Source organism: Cherax quadricarinatus, chromosome 10 (assembly GCF_038502225.1).
Source record: "Cherax quadricarinatus isolate ZL_2023a chromosome 10, ASM3850222v1, whole genome shotgun sequence".
Taxonomy (NCBI): Eukaryota; Metazoa; Arthropoda; class Malacostraca; order Decapoda; family Parastacidae; genus Cherax; species Cherax quadricarinatus.
Genome location: NC_091301.1, coordinates 9,847,233 through 9,863,659, shown reverse-complemented (window position 1 = coordinate 9,863,659; position 16,427 = coordinate 9,847,233). Strand labels below are relative to the sequence as shown.

General features: G+C 39.5%; 1 protein-coding gene across 2 annotated transcripts in view; it reads right to left on the bottom strand.

The window, feature by feature from the left end:
• Positions 1 to 16,427, bottom strand: part of LOC128687924 (mitochondrial-processing peptidase subunit alpha) — a 39,011-nt gene extending 22,584 nt beyond the window's left edge. The window contains exons 1-3 of one of the 2 annotated variants that reach the window (XM_070083598.1): positions 16,206 to 16,427; positions 10,190 to 10,343; positions 3,458 to 3,537 (exon numbers count right to left, since the gene is read on the bottom strand). In XM_070083598.1, the coding sequence (XP_069939699.1) occupies positions 3,458 to 3,537; positions 10,190 to 10,340 (231 nt within the window). In that variant the 5' untranslated portion in view covers positions 10,341 to 10,343; positions 16,206 to 16,427. Of the gene's footprint in view, positions 1 to 3,457; positions 3,538 to 10,119; positions 10,344 to 16,205 lie in introns of both variants that reach the window. The other variant, XM_070083597.1, reaches the window with a different exon arrangement.

Genomic DNA, 16,427 nt, shown 5'->3' with positions numbered 1-16,427 from the left:
ATGGGTCACAAGGCAAATTTTCAAAGAGTGAGTTAATGATGTGTTTGGCCCAAGTGTGAAAAAATACCTCTTGGAAAAGAAACTGCCACTCAAGTGCCTCCTGTTACTGGACAATGCTCCTGCACATCCTCCAGGCTTGGAAGACCAAGTGTTTAGGGACTTTAGTTTTATAAAAGTGAAGTTCTTGCCTCCTAACACCACTCCTCTCCTCCAGCCCATGGACCAGCAGGTCATTTCTAACTTCAAAAAACTCTACACAAAAGCAATGTTTCAAAAGTGCTTTGAAGTGACCTCGGACACTCAGCTGACCCTAAGAGAGTTCTGGAGGAATCACTTCACTATCCTCCATTGCATAAGCCTTATAGGTAAGGCTTGGGAGGGAGTGACTTCCACGACTTTTAACTCTGGAGGAAACTGCGGCCAGATTGTGTCCAAGAGAGGGATTTTGAAGGGTTTGAGACTCACCGTGACCCTGACCCTGCCGACCCTGTGGACTCTATTGTGTCTTCGGGGAAGTCCCTGGGGTTGGAGGCGAGTGGTGAGGATGTGGAAGAGTTGGTGGAGGACCACAGGGAAGAGCTTACCAATGAAGAGCTGCAAGAGCTTCAATCTGAACAGCAACAGACTGCAGCTGAGGAACTTGCTTCAGAGGAGGAGGAAGAGGGAGTGAAGGAGGTGCCTTCTTCAGAGATTAAAGAGGTGTGTGCAATGTGGACCAGGGTGCAAGCTTTTGTAGAGAAACACCACCCTGACAAAGCTAAAACAAGCCATATCTACAACACGCTTAGTGACAAAACCCTGTCCCACTTCAGGGAAATCTTAGAGATGCCAGAAACAGAGCACTTTGGACAGTTATTTTGTGAGACAGGGGTCCAGAGACTCTCAAGCTGGTCCTTGTGGCATTAAAAGAGAGAAGGGAAGTAACCCCAGAGAAGGCATTGCTACCTAAGGTCTTCATGGAGGGGGATTCCCCTTCCAAGCACTAACTCCTCCCTATCTTCCAGAAGCCAGCATTAGCCTTCAATAAAGGTATGTAATACTTACATAATTGTAAAAAAAAATTATTTTTGTTTTTTGTGAATATTTTTGTTTGGAACGAATTAATTTTATTTCCATTAATTCTTATGGGAAATACTGATTCGGTTATCGGCCATTTTGGTTATTGGCCGACCTTCAGGAACGGATTATGGGCGATAACCGGGGGTCCACTGTGTATATACAGTACATTCATTAATTACCTTAAAATATCTTTAGTCTTAATGTAGGGTGAGAGGCGAGTTTTATTTGTAGGAAGTCAGGTTTAGGAAGTATGGTAGCCAGCCAGGGAAGCCCTCTCTGCCCCACTCTACCCACACGTATCGTAAACAAACCAGGTGAACGGGTCTGGTTTTCATTCATACACGTTTGTATTATACCATAATACAAACACTTTACATTGTGTACAAGTTGTCTCCACATTGATACAGTAGAATAAATGACACTGAGTGAAGGCATATGAAAGGAATAATTTTCTAGTTACCCCCAGTAATATTATAGTGTACACATTTTCTCTGATGTTGGACTACAAGTTGCCTGGCTACCACAAGTCCTACAAGTCACCTGGCTACCACATCTCATATTTATGTTAATTTATTCTACTGCTGGGTGTATTTATCATGTTTATATGTTATGTAATGTGTTTATTATATATTTCGAAAAAATATCATAGATGGATTAAAGGAAATGTCTACATTAACGTAATATACGACATTTAATGCGCCAAGGAGATTACATGTACATATTATTATTAATGTGGCGTCAAGAGTAGAGAATCTTAGCGATTTGAATGCGTACCTGCACGCCAGCACAGTGTGTAAGTACATTTAGGTACAGGACACATAAGTATAATTATCAGAGTACATATAAAATATGCAATAACTTTAAAACACTTGAAATTTTGTAAAGTTTCCAGACTTAATAAAGATATGTGCTCACAGAGAATGTAAACAAACCGGGTGGGGCACGCTGTATTAGAAAGACCAGGAGCCGTATAGCAAGTTTTGGTCATAATTTGAAATTGCCCTATGAGCAGAATGCCGTAAGGCAAAATCCCGTAAAGCGGGGCCCTACTGTACATCACTAAAAGCAGTAGAGTTCTTAGGAGGAGAGTGAGGCTCAGGTTAGGATAAGTTGGAATGAAGGGGACTTTTTCAATAAAAGTAGGCATTAGACAGGGGTATGTGATGTCACCATAATTGTTTAGTATACAATATTTATAAACAGGTTATAAAATAAGTAAATGCTAGGATGTTGGGGAGAGGTGTGGAATTAAAAGATAAGAATATGATACAAAATGGGAGTTGTTACGGTTGCTCTCTGTTCATAGTACAGTTCTTTTAGGTGATTTTAAAGATTGGTGAACAAATTTGGGAAGATGTGTAAAGGAAAGATATTTAACAAACACAGAAAAGTGCATGAGAATAACAAAAAGTTTAGGCAATGAAAAATTGGATATTGGTTGAAAGGAGAAAGACAACATATTTAAATATTTGGCAGAGAATGTGTCGACATACTGGTCTATGAAAGAATAGGTGAACCACAGAAGAGAACTAAGAAAAAAAGGTAGGAGTACATTGAGGCAAAAAGAGAGAGTAATGTACCAGAGTATAGTTTTACAGCAAACCCTCATTTTAATGGACCTTGATTTGATGGACTTTGGAAATACAGGGAAAAATCTGCTTGGTCAACTGATTTGGAAATTATGGACACAGGAGGGAGAGATACATGATTATATACACCTGGAAAATCCTAGAGGGACTAGTACCGAACTTGCACACGAAAATCACTCACTACGAAAGCAAAAGACTTGGCAGACGATGCACCATCCCCCCAATGAAAAGCAGGGGTGTCACTAGCACGTTAAGAGACCATACAATAAGTGTCAGGGGCCCGAGACTGTTCAACTGCCTCCCAGCACACATAAGGGGGATTACCAACAGACCCCTGGCAGTCTTCAAGCTGGCACTGGACAAGCACCTAAAGTCAGTTCCTGATCAGCCAGGCTGTGGCTAGTACGTTGGTTTGCGTGCAGCCAGCAGCACCAGCCTGGTTGATCAGGAGCTGATCCACCAGGAGGCCTGGTCACAGACCGGGCCGCGGGGGCGTTGACCCCCGGAACTCTCTCCAGGTAAACTCCAGGTAAACTGTTATGATAGACGAATTAATTTTGACTATAAACTATAACCATAATCGCCATTACTGCTCACCTGCTCCTCTGTATTAGTCCACTAAATCGAGGGTTTGCTGTGCAAATTCTTTTTGTATAGGTGAGACATGGGCTTTAAATATTGCTGTCTATGTGCTTCTGACAAGACAGTTACTGAATAGGTGATGGAGAATGTTCCCACTTTTGGGTCGCCCTACCTTGATGGGATATGGCCAATGTGTTTGATTACCAGTTTAACTTATTTATCCTTACCCCAAAAGACAATTTTTCTAAAAAATGCGAGATTCCACTTGGATATGCAACTTCATACCTGCTGCCACTGTCAACAATAACTGAAAAAGTGAAAAGCATAATAAGAATTTTTTTTAGTAAAAATATTTTATAATTTTATAATTCCTCCATGGGGAAGTGGAACATAATTCTTCCTCCGTAAGCCATGCGTGTTGTAAGAGGCGACTAAAATGCCGGGAGCAAGGGGCTAGTAACCTCTTCTCCTATATAAATTGCTAAATTTAAAAAGAAACTTTTGTTTTTCTTTTTGGGCCACCCTGCCTCGGTGGGATACGGCTGGTGCGTTAAAAGAAAAAGATTTTATAATTCACACCAAAGAAGTTAAGTTGGCTGCTAGTTAAGTAAATACAGATAAAACAAAACAAAAAAAAAAAAAAAAACAGGAAAAATCAGCCAACATCCAAGTTTTAATAATGAGCAAAGAAAGACAAAGGTATTTTACATCACCTTTTTTTATATGCAGATGTTCCATATTTAATTTTTTTTTTTAACAAGTCGGCCGTCTCCCATCGAGGCAGGGTGACCCAAAAAGAAAGAAAATCCCCAAAAAGAAAATACTTTCATCATCATTCAACTCTTCCACCTCACTCACACATAATCGCTGTTTTTGCAGTGCTCAGAATACAACAGCTTAGAAGCATATACGTATAAAGATACAAAACATATCCCTTTAAACCGTCAATATCCCGAACCCCTCTTTTAGAGTGCAGGCATTGTACTTCCCATTTCCAGGACTCAAGTCCGACTATATAAAAATAACCGGTTTCCCTGAATCCCTTCACTAAATATTACTCTGTTCACACTCCAACAGATCGTCAGGTCCCAAATACCATTCGTCTCCATTCACTCCTATCAAACACGCTCACACACGCCTGCTGGAAGTCCAAGCCCCTCGCCCACAAAACCTCCCTTACCCCTTCCTTCCAACCTTTTCGAGGACGACCCCTACCCCACCTTCCTTCCCCTACAGTTTTAAATGCTCTCCATGTCATTCTACCTTGATCCATTCTCTCTAAATGACCAAACCACCTTAACAACCCCTCTTCAGCCCTCTGACTAATACTTTTATTAACTCCACACCTTCTAATTTCCACACTCCGAATTTTCTACATAATATTTACACCACACATTGCCCTTAGACAGGACATCTCCACTGCCTCCAACCGCCTCCTCGCTGCTGCATTCACAACCCAAGCTTCACACCCATATAAGAGTGTTGGTACTACTATACTTTCATATATTCCCTTCTTTGCCTCCACAGATAATGTTTTTTGTCTCCACATATTCCTCAATGCACCACTCACCTTTTTTCCTTCATCAATTCTATGATTAACCTCATCCTTCATAAATCCATCCGCCGACACATCAACTCCCAAGTATCTGAAAACATTCACTTCTTCTATACTCCTCCTCCCCAATTTGATATCCAATTTTTCTTTATCTAAATCATTTGATACTCTCATCACCTTACTCTTTTCTATGTTCACTTTCAACTTTCTACCTTTACACACTCCCAAATTCATCCACTAACCTTTGCAATTTTTCTTTAGAATCTCCCATAAGCACAGTATCATCAGCAAAAAGCAACTGTGTCAATTCCCATTTTGTATTTGATTCCCCATAATTTAATCCCACCACTCTCCCGAACACCCTAGCATTTACTTCTTTTACAACCCCATCTATAAATATATTAAACAACCATGGTGACATTACACATCCCTGTCTAAGACCTACTTTTACCGGGAAGTAGTCTCCCTCTCTTCTACACACCCTAACCTGAGCCTCACTATCCTCATAAAAACTCTTTAGGATACTGAGGCTCAGGTTAGGGTGTGTAGAAGAGAGGGAGACTACTTCCCGGTAAAAGCAGGTCTTAGACAGGGATGTGTAATGTCACCATGGTTGTTTAATATATTTATAGATGGGGTTGTAAAAGAAGTAAATGATAGGGTGTTCGATAGAGGGGTGGGATTAAATTATGGGGAATCAAATACAAAATGGGAATTGACAGTTGCTTTTTGCTGATGATACTGTGCTTATGGAAGATTCTAAAGAAAAATTGCCAAGGTTAGTGGATGAGTTTGAGAGTGTGTGTAAAGGTAGAAAGTTGAAAGTGAACATAGAAAAAGAGTATAAAAGTATAAAAGAAATTCAAAATGACAGCTATAGGAACGTATAACCACAGAATGTAATGCACTTTCTAGAAGTATCAATATCTCTATAACAATAATGTGTACAGGTGAAATCCTGTACAATTTGGGGAGATACTTTAGTTTTCTGTAGTTTAAAAATAAAACAAGGCAGATTGCATGGAATAGAATTAATGTTAAAAAGCACGGTAAAAGTGTGCAAAAAAAAAAAAGAAAAAAAAAAAAAAAAACAGCAAATAACAGTGACAATTCTGACTGATAAAGTGATTGGTAAAATACAAAGGAAGGTATGGATCCAATGTTTGTACTGAAATATACAATAAAGCAATACCATATATACTCACTTTGATAATAAAAGGGCAAACGACAGGGTGAGTCAGGGAGCATTTTAGGATGTGTTGCAAATGTATATACTCAATAAATAGCAAGAGTTGAAGGCTGTAAAAAGGGACTTATGAAAGTAACAAGGCACAGGTCAAGCTGTGTATGAGAGGAAAAGTTTCTGATAATGACACCACCAACACAGTGCCACAATGGTTGCTTAATGTACTTGCAGATGGGGATGGAAGAGAAGTAAAAGCCTGAGTGTTTGAAAGATGTGATTCTAATATATATAGCACATCTGAATTCAAAAGTGGAAGCAGCCACATTATACAGGAGTGGTATTGATAAGTTTGGAAGAGATGCTGCTGATGTTGGCAGCAGAGCTGGGATGAAGAGTAAAATATTTATTGATAAGTAAAAGGCATGAAAGAGTAGGTCATAAAAATATACAGTAACATAACATGTAAAAGAAATGCCAAAATTAATAAGTACAGTAATGTACAAAGAACATCAAACATAACACTATCATAGGATAATATAAGAATATATAGGTTGGTAGACAGCAACCACCCAGGGAAGTACTACCGTCCTGCCAGATGACTGTGAAACAAAAACCTGTAACTGTTTTGCATGATGGTAGGATTGCTGGTTTCTTTTTCTGTCTCATAAACACGCTAAGATAACAGGGATATCTTGCTACTCCTACTTACACTTTGGTCACACTTCACAGACACGCACATGCATATATATATATACATACATCTAGGTTTTTCTCCTTTTTCTAAATAGCTCTTGTTCTTTTTTATTTCTTCTATTGTCCATGGGGAAGTGGAAAAGAATCTTTCCTCCGTAAGCCATGCGTGTCGTATGAGGCGACTAAAATGCCGGGAGCAATGGGCTAGTAACCCCTTCTCCTGTATACAATTACTAAAAAAGAGAAGAAGAAAAACTTTATAAAACTGGGTTGCTTAAATGTGCGTGGATGTAGTGCGGATGACAAGAAACAGATGATTGCTGATGTTATGAATGAAAAGAAGTTGGATGTCCTGGCCCTAAGCGAAACAAAGCTGAAGGGGGTAGGAGAGTTTCAGTGGGGGGAAATAAATGGGATTAAATCTGGAGTATCTGAGAGAGTTAGAGCAAAGGAAGGGGTAGCAGTAATGTTAAATGATCAGTTATGGAAGGAGAAAAGAGAATATGAATGTGTAAATTCAAGAATTATGTGGATTAAAGTAAAGGTTGGATGCGAGAAGTGGGTCATAATAAGCGTGTATGCACCTGGAGAAGAGAGGAATGCAGAGGAGAGAGAGAGATTTTGGGAGATGTTAAGTGAATGTATAGGAGCCTTTGAACCAAGTGAGAGAGTAATTGTGGTAGGGGACTTGAATGCTAAAGTAGGAGAAACTTTTAGAGAGGGTGTGGTAGGTAAGTTTGGGGTGCCAGGTGTAAATGATAATGGGAGCCCTTTGATTGAACTTTGTATAGAAAGGGGTTTAGTTATAGGTAATACATATTTTAAGAAAAAGAGGATAAATAAGTATACACGATATGATGTAGGGCGAAATGACAGTAGTTTGTTGGATTATGTATTGGTAGATAAAAGACTGTTGAGTAGACTTCAGGATGTACATGTTTATAGAGGGGCCACAGATATATCAGATCACTTTCTAGTTGTAGCTACACTGAGAGTAAAAGGTAGATGGGATACAAGGAGAATAGAAGCATCAGGGAAGAGAGAGGTGAAGGTTTATAAACTAAAAGAGGAGGCAGTTAGGGTAAGATATAAACAGCTATTGGAGGATAGATGGGCTAATGAGAGCATAGGCAATGGGGTCGAAGAGGTATGGGGTAGGTTTAAAAATGTAGTGTTAGAGTGTTCAGCAGAAGTTTGTGGTTACAGGAAAGTGGGTGCAGGAGGGAAGAGGAGCGATTGGTGGAATGATGATGTAAAGAGAGTAGTAAGGGAGAAAAAGTTAGCATATGAGAAGTTTTTACAAAGTAGAAGTGATGCAAGGAGGGAAGAGTATATGGAGAAAAAGAGAGAAGTTAAGAGAGTGGTGAAGCAATGTAAAAAGAGAGCAAATGAGAGAGTGGGTGAGATGTTATCAACAAATTTTGTTGAAAATAAGAAAAAGTTTTGGAGTGAGATTAACAAGTTAAGAAAGCCTAGAGAACAAATGGATTTGTCAGTTAAAAATAGGAGAGGAGAGTTATTAAATGGAGAGGTAGAGGTATTGGGAAGATGGAAGGAATATTTTGAGGAATTGTTAAATGTTGATGAAGATAGGGAAGCTGTGATTTCGTGTATAGGGCAAGGAGGAATAACATCTTGTAGGAGTGAGGAAGAGCCAGTTGTGAGTGTGGGGGAAGTTCGTGAGGCAGTAGGTAAAATGAAAGGGGGTAAGGCAGCCGGGATTGATGGGATAAAGATAGAAATGTTAAAAGCAGGTGGGGATATAGTTTTGGAGTGGTTGGTGCAATTATTTAATAAATGTATGGAAGAGGGTAAGGTACCTAGGGATTGGCAGAGAGCATGCATAGTTCCTTTGTATAAAGGCAAAGGGGATAAAAGAGAGTGCAAAAATTATAGGGGGATAAGTCTGTTGAGTGTACCTGGTAAAGTGTATGGTAGAGTTATAATTGAAAGAATTAAGAGTAAGACGGAGAATAGGATAGCAGATGAACAAGGAGGCTTTAGGAAAGGTAGGGGGTGTGTGGACCAGGTGTTTACAGTGAAACATATAAGTGAACAGTATTTAGATAAGGCTAAAGAGGTCTTTGTGGCATTTATGGATTTGGAAAAGGCGTATGACAGGGTGGATAGGGGGGCAATGTGGCAGATGTTGCAAGTGTATGGTGTAGGAGGTAGGTTACTGAAAGCAGTGAAGAGTTTTTACGAGGATAGTGAGGCTCAAGTTAGAGTATGTAGGAAAGAGGGAAATTTTTTCCCAGTAAAAGTAGGCCTTAGACAAGGATGTGTGATGTCACCGTGGTTGTTTAATATATTTATAGATGGGGTTGTAAGAGAAGTAAATGCGAGGGTCTTGGCAAGAGGCGTGGAGTTAAAAGATAAAGAATCACACACAAAGTGGGAGTTGTCACAGCTGCTCTTTGCCGATGACACTGTGCTCTTGGGAGATTCTGAAGAGAAGTTGCAGAGATTGGTGGATGAATTTGGTAGGGTGTGCAAAAGAAGAAAATTAAAGGTGAATACAGGAAAGAGTAAGGTTATGAGGATAACAAAAAGATTAGGTGATGAAAGATTGAATATCAGATTGGAGGGAGAGAGTATGGAGGAGGTGAACGTATTCAGATATTTGGGAGTGGACGTGTCAGCGGATGGGTCTATGAAAGATGAGGTGAATCATAGAATTGATGAGGGAAAAAGAGTGAGTGGTGCACTTAGGAGTCTGTGGAGACAAAGAACTTTGTCCTTGGAGGCAAAGAGGGGAATGTATGAGAGTATAGTTTTACCAACGCTCTTATATGGGTGTGAAGCGTGGGTGATGAATGTTGCAGCGAGGAGAAGGCTGGAGGCAGTGGAGATGTCATGTCTGAGGGCAATGTGTGGTGTGAATATAATGCAGAGAATTCGTAGTTTGGAAGTTAGGAGGAGGTGCGGGATTACCAAAACTGTTGTCCAGAGGGCTGAGGAAGGGTTGTTGAGGTGGTTCGGACATGTAGAGAGAATGGAGCGAAACAGAATGACTTCAAGAGTGTATCAGTCTGTAGTGGAAGGAAGGCGGGGTAGGGGTCGGCCTAGGAAGGGTTGGAGGGAGGGGGTAAAGGAGGTTTTGTGTGCGAGGGGCTTGGACTTCCAGCAGGCATGCGTGAGCGTGTTTGATAGGAGTGAATGGAGACAAATGGTTTTTAATACTTGACGTGCTGTTGGAGTGTGAGCAAAGTAACATTTATGAAGGGATTCAGGGAAACCGGCAGGCCGGACTTGAGTCCTGGAGATGGGAAGTACAGTGCCTGCACTCTGAAGGAGGGGTGTTAATGTTGCAGTTTAGAAACTGTAGTGTAAAGCACCCTTCTGGCAAGACAGTGATGGAGTGAATGATGGTGAAAGTTTTTCTTTTTCGGGCCACCCTGCCTTGGTGGGAATCGGCCGGTGTGATAATAAAATAATAAAATATACATCATCACCTCCAACAGTGCAAAAATTCCCAAATTTTGGTTCAGAAGCAACACGAAGGCCATTTTCTAGAGTTGTGACCTTGGTTTCGGAAGGTGTACTTGATACTGTAGCATACACTGGTGGTGGAAGCCATTGGACAGGTTTGCTTAAGGACACTTTGGTGATAGGTGGAAAATTGCCAGGCCCCACCTCTCCTCCTGAACATAATCGCACTATTACAGTTGCACATCTCCTGAAAACAAAAAAAAATATAATACAGTAGTGCATTTCACTTACTGATATAGCTACAGTACATTTTTCCATCAAACTATGCATTTTCAACTTTTCTAGAAACTACCTCCCTTGTAGGTTTAGTGCTTCTTTTTGATTATAATAATAATATTCTAGAAACTACCATATTTTCCAGCATATAAGGCACACGAGTATATAAGACATATAAGACAATGTTTCCAAGCAGTTGTAACGTAATGTTAGTAAACAACTGCTAAAGTGTAACCCAAAGCCTACCCTTGACCCTGACCTTGAGCATATAAGGCACAGGGTGATTTTCCAAGGCTTTTTTTTTTTTTGGGGGGGGGGGAAGTGTGCCTTATATGCTGCAAAATACATTAATCTGATTTTTACATTAATTTATAAAATCCTTGTTCTGCTAGATGTGTCTTTGTCTTTATTCTTGTTAGAAGTACATATGCATTTTAAAACTGAGATAATAAAATTCATCCTGGGTATGCATGAACTACAGAAATTGGAAATACAGTGGACCCCCGCATAACGATCACCTCCGAATGCGACCAATTATGTAAGTGTATTTATGTAAGTGCGTTTGTACGTGTATGTTTGGGGGTCTGAAATGGACTAATCTACTTCACAATATTCCTTATGGGAACAAATTCGGTCAGTACTGGCACCTGAACATACTTCTGGAGTGAAAAAATATCGTTAACCGGGGGTCCACTGTATTAAAAGTGGCAAATAGTCTCAACCTCACAAACCAAAACATGTCTACAAAATTCCTAACAACCAGTGTCCAGAATATTTTACCACAAATTTTGTATAGGTTAAGAACCAAAATCAATATTGAAATAAGTTAAAGTGTACATAATTTTATATTACCTGCAGCAGGTGGCCAGAAATGAAATAACCGTTTCTGGACTGTTATAAAAAACTGGAATGGGTTATCTGACAATGTCCAGGCTGGTAAACCAATTATATAGCTATGTAAGAGCTGCAATAAATAAAAACAATTATTATAGGTATATACTGGTAGCAAATTATGGAGATTTAACCTTGGGTAACTAAAAAAAAAAAAAGTCAAATGTGATGTATTTCTATTAGGTTACATTTGGTTAAGTTAGCATATTTCACCACTAGAATACAGTATACCAGTTATATATACATTTGTTTATTAAAAACACTGTATTAATATGCAATTATATTCAAGGGGAAGTGCTAAGGCCATAGTAGTCATGGAGCACCTGAGAAATGATTAATAATCCGAGCATGTGATCCAAGAAAGATGTTGACTCCAATTCTTTGTATCAAGAGCCATTCACCATCATTAAGGTACCTGCATTCCATGTATACCTTAATGTGATTCATGACAGCAATATTAATGTTCTCAACACATCTTGAAACCTGCTTATTCAGTTTTCATGTATTATTCATCCTCCTGTACTTCTTTGCATTTTTTCTACTCCAATATATTGCAACATGTTTCAACCTCTTTCATTCAGATACAGCTGTTGTACTGAGAATTTTAAATAAAATAATCATTGTACTTAACTTCTTATATCCATGTCTACTGAAATAATTCTGATAACTTATGTATTGCATTACACTGCAAGTGCATAAATTAGTTCCACTCACCCTTTTACAACTGGACAATCACATTTTTTTTATGAATTAAGGATTTTTAACATGGATGGTTAGCCACTCACAATAACAACCCAATAAAGTCTGCGTGTCATTGGGGACTGTCATATTTCCACTGGTTTTTTGCCTCCCAGGATGCAACCCACACCAGTCGACTAACACCCAGGTACCTACTAAATGCTAGGTGAACAGGGACAGCAGGTGTATGGAAACATTTCCAAAGTTTCCGGGATCAAACATGCCCAATGTCCCTGGGAATCGAACCACTGACACACAGTATGTCAGGTAAGTGCACTACCAACTGAGCCACTGGACACCTGCCCATTATTATAATCACAACTAAGCACTAAACCCATACGGGTTATTAGTCTTAAGTTTTACCCCAAATGCTGTGCATCATATGTACTTTCTGACTATTGCATATTTTTGTGTATATTTCGCATTTGCAGGAAGATTTGAATAGACTGATGCAGTGGTCGGAGAAGTGGCAGATGCAGTTTAATATAGACAAATGCCAAGTTCTAAATGTTGGACAGGACAATAACCATGCCACACATAAACTAAATAATGTAGATCTTAATATTACAGATTGCAAAAAAGATTTAGGAGTTCTGGTTAGCAGTAATCTGAAACCAAGACAACAGTGCATAAGTGTTTGCAATAAAGCTAATAGAATCCTTGGCTTCATATCAAGAAGCATAAATAATAGGAGTCCTCAGGTTGTTCTTCAACTCTATACATCCTTGGTTAGGCCTCATTTAGATTATGCTGCACAGTTTTGGTCACCGTATTACAGAATGGATATAAATGCTCTGGAAAATGTACAAAGGAGGATGACAAAATTGATCCCATGTATCGGAAACCTTCCCTATGAGGATAGACTAAGGGCCCTGAATCTTCACTCTCTAGAAAGACGTAGAATTAAGGGGGATATGATTGAGGTGTATAAATGGAAGACAGGAATAAATAAAGGGGATGTAAATAGTGTGCTGAAAATATCTAGCCTAGACAGGACTTGCAGCAATGGTTTTAAGTTGGAAAAATTCAGATTCAGGAAGGATATAGGAAAGTACTGGTTTGGTAATAGAGTTGTGGATGAGTGGAACAAACTCTCAAGTACAGTTATAGAGGCCAGAACGTTGTGTAGCTTTAAAAATAGGTTGGATAAATACATGTGTGGGTGTGGGTGGGTGTGAGTTGGACCTGACTAGCTTGTGCTACCAGGACGATTGCCGTGTTCCTCCCTTAAGTCAATGTGACCTGACCTGACTAGGTTGGGTGCATTGGCTTAAGCCGGTAGGAGACTTGGACCTGCCTCGAATGGGCCAGTAGGCCTGCTGCAGTGTTCCTTCGTTCTTATGTTCTTATTTGAAATAAACTCGAAATTTATACGATGAACTACGGTACTATTTAGCTCTCTCTCTCCCCAGTCGAAATAAATCACTGGATTTTTTTGGGAGGTTACCTTAGGTAATTTACACACATATGCAAATAAAAAGTTGTAACTCATACAAAAAGAATTGTAATTACACCTGAACACACTCCTACGTGTAGGTCTATATTCAAATTCAAATTCAAATTCAAAGTTTATTCTCTATAAGGATTACAATGCTGAGTTTACAGAAATTTGGTTATTGTGTGGTTTACATGTAGTAAAATAGTGATTACAGAGTGTACCACTAGAACGCTTAGCATGGCTAGGCATTTCGGGCAGACTTAGTTTTATTCTTAATTGTAAAATATTACAAATTATGAGGTAAGTTGGTATTATGGCTAAGTGACTAAATACTAGTTTGTGAGTTTAGCAATGTAAATGCTTTTGTTTTGGCACAGTACATAGTTTCAGTATTGGAGTATCACAGGATTCATTATTTTAAGATTGAGATTAATATTTCTGTTTATGGTCAAATGAGTCAGTGAGTGTAAGTGTGAACCACCAGGTGGTATTCGTGTAGTTAGTTGACGGGTGTATCAGGGAGATAAGATGTTTTCTAATGGTAGTTTTGAAGGTGATGAATGTGTCTGCAGTTCTAGAGTTCTCAGGTAGGGTATTCCAGATTTTAGGGCCTTTGACATACATTGAATTTTTGTAAAGGTTTAGTCGGACACGGGGAATGTCGTAGAGATGTTTGTGTCTGGTGTTATGCCTGTGGGTTCTGTCACAACTATCAAGAAAGCGTTTTAGGTCAAGGTTGATATTAGAGTTTAAGGCCCTGTAGATGTAGATTGCACAGTAGTAAGTGTGGATGTACTGAACAGGGAGTAAGTTTAGGTCTATGAAGAGTGGGGGGGTGTGTTGCCAGGGATGGGATTTAGTGATTATTCTTACTGCAGCTTTTTGTTGGGTTATTATTGGCTTTAGGTGTGTTGCTGCAGTTGATCCCCAAGCACAAATAGCATAGGTGAGGTATGGATAAATAAGTGAGTGGTATAGTGTGAGAAGGGCATTTTGCGGCACGTAGTATCGTATCTTGGAGAGGATCCCAACCGTTTTGGATACTTTTTTGGTTATATGCTGGATATGGGTGCTGAAATTCAGGTTGTTGTCAAGGTATAAGCCTAGGAATTTGCCCCCATTATTTCTGGTAATTAGAGTGTTGTCAATCTTAATGTTAATTTGTGCATCTCCTGCTCTGCTACCAAACATAATATAGTAGGTTTTGTCAGTGTTAAGCGTAAGTTTATTGGCTGTCATCCAAGTCGATATTTTGATCAGCTCCTCATTCACAGTGGTGTTGAGGGTGGCAAGATTAGGGTGAGAGATGACGTAAGTCGTGTCGTCAGCAAAGAGAATGGGTTTCAGGTGTTGGGATACGTTTGGAAGGTCATTGATGTATATGAGGAAGAGCAGGGGACCAAGGACACTTCCCTGCGGAACTCCAGTATCAAGTGGCCGTGTTGCTGATGCTGTGTCTTTAATGGTGACATACTGATACCTATTAGTAATGTAAGATTTGAAATAAGCAAGCGCATGGCCTCTTATACCGTAATGATCAAGTTTGTGGAGTAGGATGTCGTGGTCTACTGTGTCTAAAGCTTTTCTTAGGTCAATAAAAATTCCTAGTGGATATTCCTTATTTTCCAATGCTGTGTAAAGCAGATCTAGCATTTTTATGATTGCATCATTAGTGCTTTTATTTTTCCTGAATCCGAATTGGCAGGGGTTGAGTATGTTTTGAGCCATTATAAATGAATACAGTCTCCTGTGCACGAGTTTCTCAAAGATTTTGGATAGCAATGGTAAGTTAGATATTGGCCTATAGTTGTTTAAGTCTGTAGGGTCACCACCTTTATGTATTGGTGTAACCCTTGCCATCTTGAGTAGTTTCGGGAAGGTGCTAGTCTCTAGTGACTTGTTAAAGAGTAATGAAATAGCATGCGAAAGGACATGGGCCGCTCACTTGTACAGTAATGGTGGGACATGAGACAGATTCCCCGAGTTATTTTTAAGTGACTTTATAATCTCGGTGACTTCCGTGGGCTCAGTTGGTGCAAGATAGAAGGAATTTGGGAAATTCCCATCTAGGTAGTCCCCGGCATGGGCACTGGTATGTGGGATTTTATTGGCGAGATTAGATCCTATGGTTGAGAAGAAGTCGTTTATCTTGTTAGCTGTGTCAGTGGGATGTAGTGGTGTTTCATTAGGTTTAGTTAGGACAATATTCTTGGTTTTTCTCAGTTTGTGGGTCCCTAGAATCTGAGTGTGTGTTTTCCAGGTCTTTTTTATATCTCCTCTAGTGTCTGTGAATCTACTGGAGTAGTATAGTTGTTTGGCTTTCTTTATTACTTTGGTGAGAGCTGATGAATAGTGTTTAAGAATATCTTTGTGTATTAAGCCTTGTCTATATTGCTTTTCATATTGGTGTTTCTTGTCAATGGATTTCAGAATGGTGCTGGTTAGCCATGGGCAACCAAGCCGTTTGTTTGTGATCTGTTTTGTTTTTATAGGACAATGTTTGTTGTATAGTCTAAGTGATTTGTTAAGAAAAATGTCTGTCCAGTCATCAATACCATTGGCCTTGGAGAATTCTGTAGGCCAATCAACAGTCTCTAGGTCAGCTGTGAACTTCCTTACTGAGGCCCCTGTGTTAGATATTTGACAAACTGTCTCATGATCAACACCTATAGCCACCATACAATACACCTGTCCTCCCAGCCCTCACACACACACGGTGATCGAGTCAAGGAGTGCAATAAGAGCTTAAAGTGGAAAATAATATACCTGGCAAGGAACGTCCTGGGTGTGAGTGAGAACATTGTGTACAACACTGCTGCAGCCGACGCCACCACACACATGTACTCCCCATCATTATCCCTCTTTTCTTGTATTATTACTATCACTTGTATCTTAATTCAGTCTTAAAAATATTTGTAATGAAGTGTTCTTTTTTCGGTGTTTCACTATATTTATTTATTGCGAGATATCGTTTCATTTCGGCGATTT